At 46.8% G+C, this 15999-nt stretch overlaps 1 protein-coding gene across 5 annotated transcripts in view; it reads right to left on the bottom strand.

Annotated features, from left to right (window-relative positions):
- Window positions 1-2030: 2030 nt before the first annotated feature.
- Window positions 2031-15999, bottom strand: part of LOC138570232 (trimethyllysine dioxygenase, mitochondrial-like) — a 280902-nt gene continuing 266933 nt past the window's right edge. For all 5 annotated transcript variants that reach the window (XM_069648970.1, XM_069648971.1, XM_069648973.1 and 2 more), the window contains exon 8: window positions 2031-10856. In XM_069648970.1, the coding sequence (XP_069505071.1) occupies window positions 10725-10856 (132 nt within the window). In that variant the 3' untranslated portion in view covers window positions 2031-10724. The remainder of the gene's footprint in view (window positions 10857-15999) is intronic.

Here is a 15999-nt window from a genome sequence, read left to right as displayed (position 1 = left end):
CACGGCCGACCCCATTTGAGGGCGCGGACGGCTTAGTCCCTGCGACTCGAGAATCGCCAGCATTTTCTTCCCGAAGGAAGCCCATTCCTCCGGCGTCGCACGGCTGGTGGGGTAAGCGACGTGCTGGGCAGAGTCCTCAGAAGAGGACCTGGAAGACGACCGCTGTCGGCGCTTCCGAGAATGCCTCGAAGAGGCAGAGGAGTGGCGAGACCGACTCCTAGAAGGAGACGCACGAGACTTCCGACGATGACGCAGAGAGTCACCTCTCGAATCATCCGTCGAAAGCCCCGCAGACTTCGACTTCCGGGGCTTGGACACCCGACCTACCGACAACTTCTTCTTACGTTCACGTAAGGCTTTGGACGTGAGCGACTGGCAGTCGATACAGTCATCCGTGTCGTGGGCCTCCCCGAGGCATCAGAGGCAGGCGTCGTGCAAGTCCGACATCTTGCACCCACACTCCCCGCACTTCTTGAAGCCCGGACGCGGGGTCGAAGACATCTTCACACAAAGGATTTTCTCACAAAAACGAACAGGTTCGAAGAACCGAGAAGAACAGAACTCCAAAAAGTCGAGGCGTTAACCGAGATTCATGAAGCAACACGTTCGTGGAAAAAAACGGAACTGAGGCTATGGGCGTCGTGCGTCCTACTTATCACATCGGATGACGTCGGAGGAGGTCCTCGACGACGGCGCATCAACGTCATCGATGCAGAAAAAAGTTTCCGAAGCAGCACAGCTGTGGTGATTACCTGTCATAGATATGGAATACATCGGAGGACCCAATCCCCTCGAAAGGCAGCTTTGGGGGGTATCCCACCAGCAGTGTAGCATTTCAGAGAATTGTCAGGCCACAGGCTTGTCACCACCACGGCAGCTTTCCTGGAGGTGTCACCAGTGCTGGCAGTAGTGGTGCAGGAGGGTCGATTAACGCAGCAATGGCCGATCGCTGTGGCCCAGACCCTGGCCCGGTAGCGCGTTCATCTCGACATCCTCCTTCAGGACACCACATTATGGACTCGGCAAGCATGTGTGCGGATTCAGCACTACTCTCCTGTGCATGCCTTTAGCATCGTTTGGTGCCATAGCAACAATGCCTGTTGCCATGTAACTCCCTTGCTGCCAGCTCTTCTCTTCTCTGTTGCCTTAGCTCTTTTCTCCTTTTCAGGGTAATTGCTCTGCCCAGTTCTTTCTTCGCTACCGCTCCCTCCTGGTTGCCTCATTCTTGCCTGCTATACCATTTGCCTTCCTGGCCGTTGCCAGTCCGTTCCTGTGCCAGGTTATCAGCTGCCGTCAAAACCAGTAACAGCTTCTTCGAATAGCACTTCAGAACGGTCCCTGCACCACGTAAAATCCGGGAAGCTGTCTCGTGGTGTGGGGAGTCTGCTTCCAGGTTCCCTCTCTGCCTGTCCCATCAGGTGGGGGCTAGGGAGAGGGCTTGGGGGTTGATCCCCATGCCATACTGTCTGCTTGGCATCGCTCTGGATAAGACAAAGAGGACCAGCACTAAGAGTTCCCCCTCGCAACCCCAATCACAACAGCGCTGAAACAAGGTACTTGACCGGGTAAGACGGCCACAACATCCGGAACTACAAGCTCTCAAACTTGAAGGTGGAACTTTTAAACAAGAAAATGCTATTTTATGTGGAGCACAGAACAGAGATCCAGCAGCAGCATTGGCTGAGAATGCTATGGCTCTGTGAGCAACCCAAGGGGGTCCTCACTTCTTTTCCCCCGGTATCTTCATCTCGGGTGGCCAGGGAAAGGCCATCACTTTTGGAGAGAGGGAGCATCACCAGTGTGGAAGAGACTTGGGGAGTAGGGAACAGGACATCTTTAGGCGAGACATAGTATCCTCCATTTCCCTTTCACAACAAACCCTCAGGCCTTTATAGGACTTTGTCAGCTCTTTCCCTGTGATTCCCCTAAAGTATTCCCCAAATTGCACCACTATAGTACTGCGACGAAGAAGAGGACACCTAGAACAACACATCCCCATTTTGTGAAAGCAAAGGAGGAGGACAACAAGAGCAAAGCAGGACTACCGCTTTAATGGTCAGCAGTCTATTTCTTCTCGGAATGAGAATAGCGCGGGAGTTTTAAAATATGGAATCCTGAAAGAAATTAAGTGAGCTGTGGATGAACGCCCACGAACTGCTGGGTGCAGGTAGACCTCTCCGGTGTGGCAGGAAGAGCACTGGAGACCCGTGGAAAAGTGCAGAGTGTATGCAGCGGGAGGCAAAGGTACAGGACACTGGAGGCAAGCCGCAGCGGAAGCACTGTTGGGTGTGCGCGAGCTACAAAACACCGCTGTGAGAAGACCAGAGGAACCACACATAGAGAAAGAAACACATGGTGGCGGGGGTTCTGGCAAGGAGCCGTAAGTCTGACCGATGAGTGCAACCAGAAGGGGGGAACACCGGGCTGGCAGGCGGTCATAGAAATAAAGCTATGGACATTAATATAAATGGAAAACACACATTGCTATATAGATATAAGGTACTTTGAATACCAAACGAAATGAAAGCAAGGTATTTGGAAAGCCGAACGAAATGAAAGCAAGTTGGCAGCACTCTTGCATATTGAGAGGAGTGAAAAACATTGTGAATCTTACTGAAAGGAAGATTTTGAACTGCACTGAAACAATGTACTGCATTAACTGAAAACAAGTGCTAGCAAAGCCAAGAGAGCACAAAGAGTAGTATGCATGATAGGAGAAATTAAGCATTGACCAAAGTCAACAAAGTGCAAAGAACTGTATATTCTAAGGAAACAAGCATTGGTAAGAGCCAAGGGAACAACAGTGTCAGGAGAGTGCGACATGCGACTGTGGCAAGCCTCACTGCTGAGAGTCAGTGGACTGGCGTTAAAGGGAAAGCAGTCAAGAAGTGGGTACCAGTTGCATGACCTGTAATGGGTGGACCATGTGGTCCGACAACTGCACCTAGACCAGGTGCCCCCTGAATGGAAAAGCCACTGAAAACACCAATAAAGAAGCTTGTGTTGTGCAAAGATTTCTTGTGCCACTTTGAAGTCAAGTGCTGTTTTGAAAGCTGGAAGTTTTGAACTTTTGGGGCAGGGAACACCTGTTCTTGATGAACTACTTTGAACTTGGGGGAAGGGAAGCCGTTTACAAGCCAAGAGCTAGAAGAAACTCAGAACTTTAACCTGAACACTATTCATTTTGATGCCGACATCCCTACACATTGTATGCTGTTAGTTGTCAGAGATTGTATAGGTTTTTGGACACAGACAGGTGTTTTACTTTGGACTTTCTGGCATAGACTATCCTTAGTTTTCTTTAGGTAGAGACATCCCACCTTAGCATAGGGCAAGTTAAGCATTACTCCACCCTGCCTTTTTGAGTTAATACAACTTTGTTGAAAGAACTTGAACCTGTGGTCTGTGTCCGACTCATTATGCCTTCACAGCTCATCCTTCATCCATAAAATATGGACAGGGATTCTAGGAAACTGATAGTTCTGTAACCATTGTAAGATCCAGTTCAGATTCTGGCCTCAACATTTCCAACATGACAAAGCCAAAATTGGATTCATATCAAGTAACCTTACCAGCCGTGCTTTAGCCTGGGCAGCTCCGTATCTATCAGCCCCATATTGGAGGATTTCTGAGAGTTCGAGAAAGCATTTTTGGCTATTTTTCTAAATGGGCTCTGACTGCCTGAATCAGCTCCTGGATCTGAAACAAGGACACTTGGATCTTTTTCTATCCCCGCAGTATCTCTGCAGTTTTTTACAACTTGCTGCTGATTCCCAGTGGCCCGAGGTAGAAAAGGTGGGACGTGGAGATACTGCTCCTGTGAATTATGGAGGATAAGCTCTCCGTACTGCTACTTATGGCATGGGCGTGTCGAATGGGATCTAGTTCCTCCACTGATCCCTGATAAGGATTCGTCCAGTCCAGCTGTGACTATGCTTCTCCTTATAAGTCTTTAGGTAAGTCTTTCTTGAGCTCTTGTGATGCTGTTCTTTCTGTTTAATGTCTTTATATGTTGCTCCTATTTATGCCCGCAATAATGTCGCTCTTCTGTTTTCTTCCCTTAGATGGAAATGCAGCTATGAGACGCGATACGCGGCCGGATGGAAGATGGATGCTACCGCAATGTTCGACAGTAGGTAATGGTGGTTTAAGGAAAGCGCAAAGTATGGCGAAGCACAACCTTAAACTGACTGTTTATTCGATGTCTAACCTGGTCTTCTGTTTTTTCCTTGCAGGCGCTGCTGTCAAAGATGGTGCGTGTCGTGCTGCGGTGCCAAGATGAAGATTTCGGCGTTCTGGAAAGTGTAGATGAATACTTGGTTCGTCGAAGAGATTTACAGGTAAGAACAGCTTCCCCCAGTTGATAAGTCTACTGGCAGGAAGCAAGATGTCCAGTAAGCAGGATCTGACCTCAGGCGATGGTGAGCGTTACGCTTCTTGCAAGTGCAGAATAACGTGAAGCGTCTGTCTTGAGGATCGGAGCATCTTATATAGTGGAGATCGTGGGCACGCTCATTAGGGCCAGTTTACCAGCCACATCCTGCCACTCCTAGAAAGTGAGCACGTGCAAAGGCAATCCATTAGCAGACACACCCAAGAATACACTTGGGGCTGCTTAATGGTTGGAATGTTCAAGGTTAATGCATCTGTAGTGCCACGTCCATAATAAAGGTTTTTGGTGTTAAATGGATGTTCTTGTTTACTTTTGTTCATGAGCCTGGTGCCAAAGGCGCCAGGACAGTGTCCACCCAGGTCTCCTGTACATGCGACCCCTGCATGCCTGTGTCCCCGACTTCATGACCATGAGAATACCACCACTTCCCAATGTGTTTCAGCAATCATGAGACACACCTCAGGAACCCATATTAAGTGTCCTGTGTGGACCCCTGTCTGAAGCTGGAGACGCCGTCTTAATCAGTTGTCTCTATAATGCAGCCGCAGCATACACTATTTGGGAATATGCCCACTGAGACCTTCCAAACCTGCGGGAAACTAAAGGGCTTGTTGCGTGAACCAAAGGGAGCAACAAGGCCATTTATCTTTAAAGAAAGCCCTCTGATCACCTCTGTACTGCCCATGCACCCGATTCGTCTTCCGTCTCTGGAAGTCAGCCTATGGTGGAATAATGGTTTGTCTGTAGTAGCTGCTCTTGCCCTGCTTGATTGCGGAGCGTCAGGCAATTACGTTGATGGAGCTTTTACTCACCGGTCTAAAACACCCTTGTTGCCAAAATCAATTGCCTGCTTGAATGAAGTGATTGATGGCTCTACTTTGGCATCAGGACTAGTGCATTAACATTCCTCGCCCGTTTCGATGCAGAGAGCAGACCATAAGGAGCATACTGCCTTTGCTGTCATCCAAAGCCCATCATACCCTATAGTTCTGGGATTGCCTTTGCTGTGTCAACATAGCCCATACATAGAGTGGCCGGCAAAAAACTTACGTTTTGTGTCCAATCATGGTTTTCCTGTACCGTTGACTGATGTGGTGTCCGGAGCTACATTGGAGCCATTCTCGACCAGTACAGAAGGTTCCCAAAGCGTACAGTTGTTTTTCTCACGTGTTTGCAGAACCGGAACGGTTTTCATTGCTTCCTAATCGTATTCATATGGGGATTGATATACTTCTGGATAATCCCTTGTCACAAGGCAGAATCTATTCACTGACTGTGCATAAAAAGGAAGTACTGCAACAGCATTTAGACGATTGTCTGCAGGAGGAATTTATTGTCCCATTGAAATCCCCAACAGGAGACCCTCTTGTTTTTTGTCCCTAAGAAGGAGGGAACCTTATGTCCCTGCATTGACTACCATATTTTGAATGAGACAACTGTGAAAGACTGGTACCCTTCACCATTAATGCGAGACATACCGGAATACTCACATCCTCTTCAGTGTTCATAAAACTGGATTTACGAGGAGCCTATCATTTGGTGAGTATTAGGGTGGGCAATGAGCAGAAGACCGCGTTCAAAACACCACTGGGGCCTTAGGCATATGGTGTAGTTCCTTTTGGGCTTTGCAATGTCCTCACTGTCTTCCAGCATTTTACAGATTCTGTGTTCTCCGATTTGATAGGTGTTTCAGTCTGGGTGTACCAGGGCAATAGCCTCATCTTTTCCCTCCTCCCTGAAAGAACATACACACCACGTATCAGAAGTTCTTACTCATCTGGCTGACAACTACCTTAACGCAAATACAGAGAAATGCTGTCCTGTACTGGCCGGTTCCACTAGGATTTGCCAATTTTTACTGTTTTATTACCCGTTACTCCAGATTGACATTGGACATCACTCGCCTCCTCAGTTCCAAGACAGAATTCCGGTGGGATGATTCCGCAGAAACCACTTTTTCAGATCTCAAGGACAGCCTGCATGACAGCCCCCATTCTTCAACATACAGACAATACACCTCTGTTCATTATGGAAGCTGATGCCTTGGACAAGGCTAGCGGAGCAGTGCTCTTCGAATTCAATCCCCGTACCAACACAGAGCATCCCATCACCTACCATTCTAGGAAACTGACGTCATGCAAGACAAATTACTCCTAGTCATCAAATAAGCATTCCAGGAATCGAGGCACCATCTTCTTGGAGGACTCCACAAAGTGGAGGTGCGAACGAATCTTCAGAACATCCGTTGCACCAATAGCATCAAGCACATTGGACCTTCTTTATCCCGCAGTTTGACTTCCTGGTCTCATACATTCCAGGAGCCTAGAACATAAAAGCGGATGCTTTATCTCAACTACATGATCATGTGTCCACCTGCACTATGCAAGGTGAACCTGTTTTGCCTTCCAAACACTTTGTGAGCGTCATTGTTCCGCATTTACAACAAGTGAAAGAAGCACCTGCTCAGGATCCAGCGGTGGTTTCCCTTCGGCAAGATCCATTGATGCACCTAACCAATGGTCTTTTGTTCCCTGATAGTAGTCTATACATACCCATTGAAGCTCTTTTCTCTGCTCATTTGTCCCGTTTTCATGACTCTCGTGTTTCTGGTCTTAGAATATTAAAAACTACTCTGGATATGGTTTTGCAACGGCGGTTTTGATAGCCTGATCATCATCATCATCACACGCAGGACTATGTTCTCTGGTGCCCTGCCTGTGCTCAGTACAAGACTAGCAGACAATATCCTGCTGGTCTACTAGAGCCTATGGAGAAACCACTCTCCTTGATATACTATCGCAACTGACTTCATTGTAGACCTGCCAGACTCTCGGGGGGATACTTGCATTATGGTTGTGGTAGACTGCTTTCTGAAGTTGGCCCATTTCATCCAACTCGCTACAGTACAAATGGCATCACATATGGCCTGTGTCTTCTTTCACAACCTCTATAGGCTGCACAGACTGCCGTAAAAGATAATTTCAGACAGAGGGCCACAGTTTACCTACCGATTTAGAAAGTGTTGTGCAAACTCATGGGTATACACACCATGCCTTAGTTCTGGGTACCATACACAAAGCAACGGGCAGACGAAACTTACCAACCAGACCTTGGAGCAGTATCTTCATTGCTATGCCAGTGTTCTGCAATCTAATTGGTCTGAACTTAATTTATTTCAATTGAATTTATTTTATTTTATAACACGCCTAATACCGTACCTGAGCTAGGTTTCTAAGTGCGGATCCGGGATTCGAACCTCTGTTGCTCTGCGTGGTCTTGCATTCAAGACAAGTGCGTTGCCCCTGTGGTATCCTCCGTTAACAATGCCTGTCATTCGTCCATTAAGATCAGCTCGTTCTTCTGTACTTACGGCCATCATCCGAATATACTGCCCATGTCCTTGCCTGTGAAAAACATGTTGCCTTCAGCAGGTGTCTTGGTTCAACAACTTATACAATTTCATCACACAGTATCACAAACTCTTCAAGATTCCAGTGCGTTGCATAAAACCGCTGCACTTGCTCCTGCTTTCGAGGTTGGGACAAGGTATGGTTGTCCAGCAGGGAATTTACCTGTGCGGAACTTCCATTCAAGTTGCCTCCTCGTTTTTTGGGGCCGTTTTGTATTGTTGCCAGTATCTTGCATGTGGCTTTTCGTCTGCAGCTCCCAACGGGGTGGCGTGTGCACCCTGTATTCCTTGTCTCCTTGCTTAAACCTTACCTGGAGGTCACTTATGGGTGTTCCTCCCCCTCCTCAGGCTCCTCTGCTAGAGGTCAATGGCCTGCCTGAATACGAGGTCCAGGGCATTTGTGATTCCAAATACATTCGGGGCCGTCTGCATTTCTTGGTTGATTGGAAGGGTTATGTGGCCTGTGATCAGACCTGGGAACCCACTTCCATGTACCTCTCCCTTTCTGGATAATTGCCCTTCCCAATTCTTTCTTCTGTACCGCTCCCCTCCAGTGCCTGCTCTGCTCACTACCCTCCTGGCTGCCTCTTTCTTGCCTGCTATATCCTTTGCATTCCTGGCCATTGCCAGTCCTCCCCGGTGCCACAGTTTTTGCTGCCAGACCATTCCTGTGCCACATGATCAGCTGCTGTCTAAACCAGTAACATCATCAGCTTTTCCAGCCAGTCCCTGCACCACGCAATACCCGGGCAAGCGGTTTTGTGGTGTGTGGAGTCCGGTTCCCTCCATCAAGAGGGAGGCTTGGGAGTTGATCCCCATGCCATACTGTCTGCTTGGCATTGCTCTGGATATGTCAAAGAGGACCAGGACTCAGAGTTTACCCTCAGAACCTTGATCACAACGGCACCGCATCCAGGTACTTGACAAGAACAAGGTTTTGCATTTAACTATGAACTAGCAACTCTTGTACAGCTCAAGTAAAACGTTAGAGCAGGCAAAGTTAAGAAGAGTACTATCACACTCTGAAGAGAGCTTGGAAAGCAGGAAGAAACATTCCGGTTCAAACAAAACTTTACGGAACAAGAGTAAAGGAGAAGCAGGTTCTGGGGAAGACTAAATTGTTTGGAACACAGTAAGAAGTTTAATAGAGGATAAAATGTGCACCTCTCTTCTAGCATGGGCGACAACAAAAAAAGCACAATCGAGGTTTCTGGTTCATTTAGATTGATGAAGCTCAATTTTGCCTCTACGTAGTACTGCTTACTTCTTCAAAGATTGAGCTAGAAACACAAAGCCATTCATTGAAGGTGACAATTCGGAAAGGTGACTTTCTTGTTAAGCATCAGGGCAAAATGAGACTATGGCTACACTAACAATTTTATGCCTCCTGGAGCATGCTTCAATTGATCAAGGATTGTGAAGGGACCCAAAGGATAGCCTGATGTAAGTTGCATCGACACCCCATGATTAAATGGAACATGATGGCTTTTGAGTGGTAACACTAAGGACATCTAGGCACTTTTAAACATGATGCGAAGGCTACCGAGGTCTGGAAATCCACTTAACGTTAGCAGTTTAGATCAATGCAAGTAGTACCGCTGCCAGACCAGCCTGCCTAGTGTTCACTTCAGTGGGATGAGTTGACTGGGTAATGACACCAATGGGAGCCTGTGCAAAAAGGGTGAGGAGAAAAACCTTGGCAGTACAGAAGTGGGGCAGCACCCAATGATGTGCAACACCAGGCAAGCCTGTCCTTAAGGGATGGTACAGAAAAAGCACCCGAGTGATCAATAGCTCACAGGTAGTTGAGATGCCAAGAATGTCATGCAGAGTCTGCAGATGAGCTGAAGAAATGCGGGCGTTGTAGCAATGACATGTATAAAAGTAGCGGAAGCGAGGCACACATGTGCAAGGAAGCTGGTGCTCAGGAGAAGTCGCAACTACAAAAAAAGAGCACTGGGATGGCACAAGGATACGTTACACAAAAAACACATCAAGTCTTCTCTCATGAGGGGAACAATGTATCAAAGCTGGCATATGTAGGTAAAGAGGGACATGGATACCAAAAGAGCAATGCATAGGAGCAGGAGCTGTGAAATGATGTGCTCAAGCCATCACTGTATCGTGGTATTAAAATCGGACTAGTATTCGTGATCCCAGGTGTCTTACTGAAGGGGGGCTGGAATGCAAGATCAAGATGCCACCCAAATGAACATGGGCAACCATTTAATATAATCCAATGTCCACAATGAGCCCTCTAGCCCCAGTGAGTGCCACGTGTGGGCAGATGCGTCACCATACTGGAAACAGCAGTGACATTCACAGGACACGGGGGCGATTCATATGTCCAATAGCCTTCATGGGATACCACTTCTCGGTGTTCAATAACCAGATGGGTTTTAGCCTTGAAAAGATGGAATTGTGTTGGGGGAATGGATGTAAACAAGTGCAAGATGGGTTCAATTGTGCGTCCCGCAGGTGGCACTGGAATATTACAATCAAAACCAGATAAATGAGAAGGCAGTCATTACACAAAACGAATGCTAAGCACTGAGCCACTACCTATGTCAACTGTTGGTATATTTAAAAGCAGTGCGTGGGAGGGCAGAAAACTCCCTTTGTTACCCAAAAGGCACTATGAGAAGCACTCGGGCACACAGCTACCAACAGCTAACATCTTGTGGCTGAAATGAGACAACCCCACATCAAGATGCTATCTATGTTCCTTCCTAGCCAGGTAAATCCCACTGCATGTCACAAGTCAATATTGAATGGTGCTTTCCCATTCTAGGACGGCGCCACTATGAAGTGAGGTCCAACACCAGCAAAAGAGCATCTGTCTTGCTCCACGCAATGTCCAGTCAAGCTTTACGGGGAAGTCTCGAAAGTTTGGCAGAGGGGTCTGCACCCATGCTGCTTCCGCTAAGCTTGAAGGCCCAGCAGGCGGGCAGCGTTCAGTACATCATCTCTGGAAAGGTAGCAACCGCAGAGCTGGCGGTATCCATTGAAAGCCTCTCTGCCGTGCAGGACACGCCAATTGTCCACAAACACCACCTGGAGGGGAAAGAAACAAATCTGAATTATGAAGTATAAAACGAGCAGGAAAATGCAGGCAACTTGACCAACAACCCCACATACACACCCATTCCACAGTTTTAGGAGTGGGAATCCTAATCATTCTGCAGCGTTGCACTAGACTTTTCAGCACTAATACTCTTGCTTCCCTGTGTCCTTCTCATGGCTCCTATTAGAACTGCCTGAGAGAGTGTCATGCATCCACTATTAATTACTAAAAAGGACCAGCCACCTGGGACTGGCCATCTTCAAACCCATCTAACATTGGCCCGGAAAGTATTATTCCTACACAAACTGCTAGGTGACATCCCCACTGCATGGAAACACCAGTAACGTAAGCCATGTTAGGCCTCATAAGTAGTAGACAGACTGCTGCTTGGCTAAGCCGCGCCAGTCAACACAGTGGAACATCAAGGACATTCCCTTTGACTAACAGTCAACAGGCTTTACTATGCGCATGCCTTTGATGTGCGCTGGCAGGTCTAGGCGAAGATCTATTGTGTGTGCCCCACTCAGCCAACATGGATGAGTACTAGTTTGGGTATTAAGGGGTACACATGGTTACATTGGTCCGAGTGTTTAAGAGGATGGTGTTTGGTAGTGCTACAGATAAGCAGCAAGCCATACAACTTTATTCCGAAAATAGGTACATTATCTCAATCAAAAATATGATGCAAAATTAGTACTGCCTGATCTGAAGAGGATTTTTAAGGGAAGCCTGAATTTGTTTATTTTCATGAACTACAAGGTACATGATTCCTAAAAAGATATCGGAAATGGCATGACTTCTTACACCAAAATTCATAAACGCGGGGAGAAAAATCCCCCCAATTCAAAATGCTATGTGTAGCCCTGGATTTAGGGGCCTGGTTGGAAGGCACTAGTCTTTGATGGAGTAGTATTGGTTCAGAGGGCGTTTATCCACATGTTTAGGTTAAGGTGTAAAGAATGAAGGGAGTTAATTAATGGGGGTCTTTAAGATAATGGTGTGAGGGTGCCTGGAGTATTAAGAGTTCAGGATGAGGGTGCACTGTTGGTTCAGGCGAGTAGGATGAAGGGAGCTGCATTATTCTGGGTCTTTAGAATGATTTGTATTTTATTTATTTATTTATATAGCGCACCAGGCCCAAGGGCATCCGGGCGCATCACTTAGGTTACAACAAAGTATAAGCATAAACAGGGGCATTTACGAAAATGATACAGATTGGAGGGGCATTTAATTACATGTTTGCAAGAGTACGCCGTAGGCCAGAGCATAGGAGATCACTAGCGAGCGCTCTGAATCCAGGGCAGGTCTTGGGCAGACAGCCAGGTTTTGTCCTTGCTCTTGAATGCCAGGAAGGAGGGTTACGCTCCGAGTGGGTTAGGGGGCGAGTTTCAGAGTTTTGCCGCCATGACTGGGAAGCTGGTCTCGCCGGATCATTGAATGTTGAAACGGGGAATGGAGAGGCAGTTGGTTTGGGCACTTCGGAGGGGTCTGTTGGTGGTGTGCATAGAGAATCTATTGGCCAGATAGTTAGGTGCTTGGTTAGCGCGGCATTTAGTTGGAGCAAGTGCTTTAAGTGAGATTCTTTGTGTTACTGAGAGCCATCGGATGCTCCCGTCTGGTGTCAGAAAAGTGTTGTTTCCTAGGAATATTTAGAGCAGATCTAATGGCATTATTTTGGATGATCTGTAATTTGATTATTGATATTGCAAATATTTGCACCAAGATAGCCTCGCAATAGTCGATTCTGGACATGACCAGTGTCCTGGCTAGTATGATGCAGTTGGCTGGTGATTGGAATGGACGGCATGTTGCAATAAGCTTACATGTGTATGCGGCAACGGCAGAAACTGAGTTAGTTTGTCAGGCAAGAGAGAGTGGAGTCAATATAGATACCTAACGTTTTAGTATCCTTAGTGACCTTGATGATATTACCATCAATGATGAAGGATTTAAACACAGGGTCTCGTTTGTGGAGTCTTTGGTGAGAGCCTAAGATGAGAAGTTCTGTCTTTTCATCATTCAGACAAAGTTCATGTTGCGCCATCCAGGCTTGGCTGACTTGGTAGATCGAGTTAACGATTAGAGTGTCCATTGTGTCATCACCTGTAATGAGGAGGAGTATTTGGGTGTCATCTGCATAACTAGTGTAGGTGAAACCCAAATAATCCAAAATATCAAATAGTGGCTTCGTAAACACGTTGTACAATGTAGGGGAAAACACACTATCCTTGTGGTACCCCACAGGTGACCGGTGAAGGTTCCGCGGCCGCAGAGGGAGAGAAAACCCTCATGGATCTGTTATCCAGGAAGGAACTGATCCAGGCAGTTGCTTTGTCAGAAAAGTGAGCAGCTAGTTTGAGGTGTCGACAAAGTATTTTATGATTTACGAGGTCAAACGCTGCAGATAGATCTAGTAAAAGTAGTAGAGCCAGTTTACCCTCATCTTTTATGTCTTCAATCTGTGGTTTAAGATCAAAAAGGGCAGTTTCAGTACCGTGCCGTGGACGGAAGCCAGATTGCCTCAGTCCCAAGAGTTTGTTGGATTCCAAGTAATCTTGGTCTGCAGGTAGGCGGCATGATCAAGTATTTTTAGCAAAAATGGCATGGTAGTGATGGGCCTGTAATTGGTTAGTATATTTGCATCAAGTGATTTTTTTGTTCGTTTTAGGAGCTGGATGACCCAGGCGTTCTTTAGGTTGTCAGGGACAATCCCAGAGCTGAATGTGGAATTTATGAAAGCAGTGATGAAAGGAGCTAGGTTATGAGAGGCCTCCTTAATAATAGGAAGAGGGCATAAGTCGCCCTGGCAGTTGGAGGGTTTGAGGTTGTTATTATTTTCAACTTCAGTGATGGATAGGGGTGAGAAGCTAAATGGTATCAGCGAGTCAAGATTGGCGTTTTTGAGCAAAGGGGTTTTAGGTTGCGGGTCAATCTGCAGACAGCTTTTTTTGTCATTGATTTTAGTTTACGGAGTAGCTATTTTCCCAGGAAGAGCCTTTGAATATTTGCGCACCAAGTACTGTCTTTGGTACAGGTGTCAGGTTGGGTAACAGGGGATTCCAATTTTTTTAGTATTCTGAACAGCTCTTTAGTATTGGATTTAGCTTGTCAATACGCTTGTTACAAGTGTCTTTTTTCGCCTGAAGTATGGCCTTTCTGTAATTAACAGTGGCTATGGTAACACTTGCTTTATTTGTTTCAGTGGGATTACATTTCCAACGCGCTTCTAGGTTCCGTTTTTCTTTGCGTAGGATTATAAGCTGTGGTGTAAACCAAGAGTTCAGGTGAGCCTGTGGTTTTGGCTTTCTCGATTTAGTTGGAGCAATGTGTTCAAGGGCTTTCAGCATAGTCTGATTGAACGTGTCTACTAGGACAGTTGGATCAGTGCATATTGAAGCGTGTTCATTGAGAACTGGGAGGATTAATGGGAGTAGTTTTTCACAAGTTATGTCTCGCTTATTTCTTGTGGAAATCGCAGGTGCAACGCCTGGAGTGGTACTGGTAATTCTGGCAGGGATACTAAAAGTGATTAAGTGGTGGTCTGTCCACTCACATGGTTGGTTAGAATCCACGTTGATTTCACAATTTAGGTCAGCTATCCAGTCCAGGATTCTGCCCTTGGCGTGAGTAGGATCATTGATATGTTGCGTGAAGCCCGTTACAGAGCAAATTGTTCATATCGTGGGCTAGGGCATCATTAGTGTCTTGGAGTCCCAAGTTGAAATCTCCTAATACGATGATTTGAGATTTAGTTTTAGTGTTATCGGCAGGAATGTAGGATAGATCTTTGGCGAAAGTGCCTATGGGCCCAGGGAGCCTGTAGAGGAGGTGGAATGCAATGGTCTGATTAGGGGTTAGAGCCAGCTTGGCTGTAAGTACTTCAGCTGATGTGCTTTGGTGCACAGGGGAGATTAGGAAGTTGATTTTTTTTTATGAACGATGGCAATGCCACCTCCTTTGGTTTGATTGGTATTACGACTGCCTCGCTTGATGGTGTAGCCTGTAGGAATAGCCAATGAGAGTAGTGGACCTGAGGCAGCAGCATGGCCAGGTTTCTCTGATGGTAATGAAGTCAAGGTGATGTGTGATAAGATCAGCCATATCTAGTGCGTGTGCTGTAATGGATCTGGCGTTAATCAGTGGTTATGTTGGGGTTATGATGGAGGGTTCCGCTCTGAGTGGGTTAGGGAGCGAGTTCCAGAGTTTTCGCCGCCATGACTGGGAAGCTGGTCCCGCCAGACCTCTGAAAGTTGAAACAGGGAATGTAGAGGCAGTTGGTCTGGGCACTTCTGAGGGGTCTGTTGTTGTATGATGGGTTTATGTTGGTTCAGGTGTGCGACGATGTATCTTTAACAGTGGACTCTTTCAGGATCATGGCATTATGGTGGTTTGTGTGTTTGGGGCCATGGGGTTGGGTTGGCTGAATCCTTAGGACAATGGTCTTTTGGTAGTTCGAGTTCTTTGGGTGAACAGTTAAATGAATTTAAGATGGCAGAAAAGTCAGGCTTCCATTTTATTTTCAGAGGTTATTCAAAAAGGAACAAAATAACAGCGAAAAACAGTCCGTAAGCACACCTTCCTAATCTGCTCAATGGTAACAGCAAAAACACTGACAACCAAGCAGGGTGCCATCATTTGCGATTTAAGGAAAACTGTCTTTGCAAGTCGGTCACTGGTTCCTTTTAATCACTACTACACTTGTTCCGGGTCATCCTCATATTGTCTATTCAGGCATAAATGAATGTTCCGGTCGGGGAACAGAGAGCATACTGGTCTCAGTAGTGGATGACCTTGCACGTCTCTCCAACCACGGAGGAGTGGGGGTGATGGCGTTATTAGATCTATCAGCAGCGTTTGATACAGTTGACACTCCATCTTGCTCGCCCGGCTGGCCAGAAAGGGGATATCTGGACAAGTACGCTGCTGGTTCTCTGCTTTCCTTGCTGATCACACACAAATCCTTTTTCTCCCACCTTTTCACTCTGTGTTTGTTCCTTTGACTTGTGGTATCTCCCAGGGCTCGGCTCTGTCCCCTACGTTATTCAATCTCTAGATCCAGCAGTTGATTAGGCTCATCCACTCCCACGGTCTCCAGTGCTACTCCTATGCTGATGACACCCAGATTATTCTGCA

The sequence above is a fragment of the Ambystoma mexicanum genome, chromosome 2q, assembly GCF_040938575.1.
Source record: "Ambystoma mexicanum isolate Mex_15411 chromosome 2q, UKY_AmexF1_1, whole genome shotgun sequence".
NCBI classification, from domain to species: Eukaryota; Metazoa; Chordata; class Amphibia; order Caudata; family Ambystomatidae; genus Ambystoma; species Ambystoma mexicanum.
The sequence above is the reverse complement of the archived record's forward strand: the minus strand, read 5'-3'. Positions and strand labels throughout refer to the sequence as shown.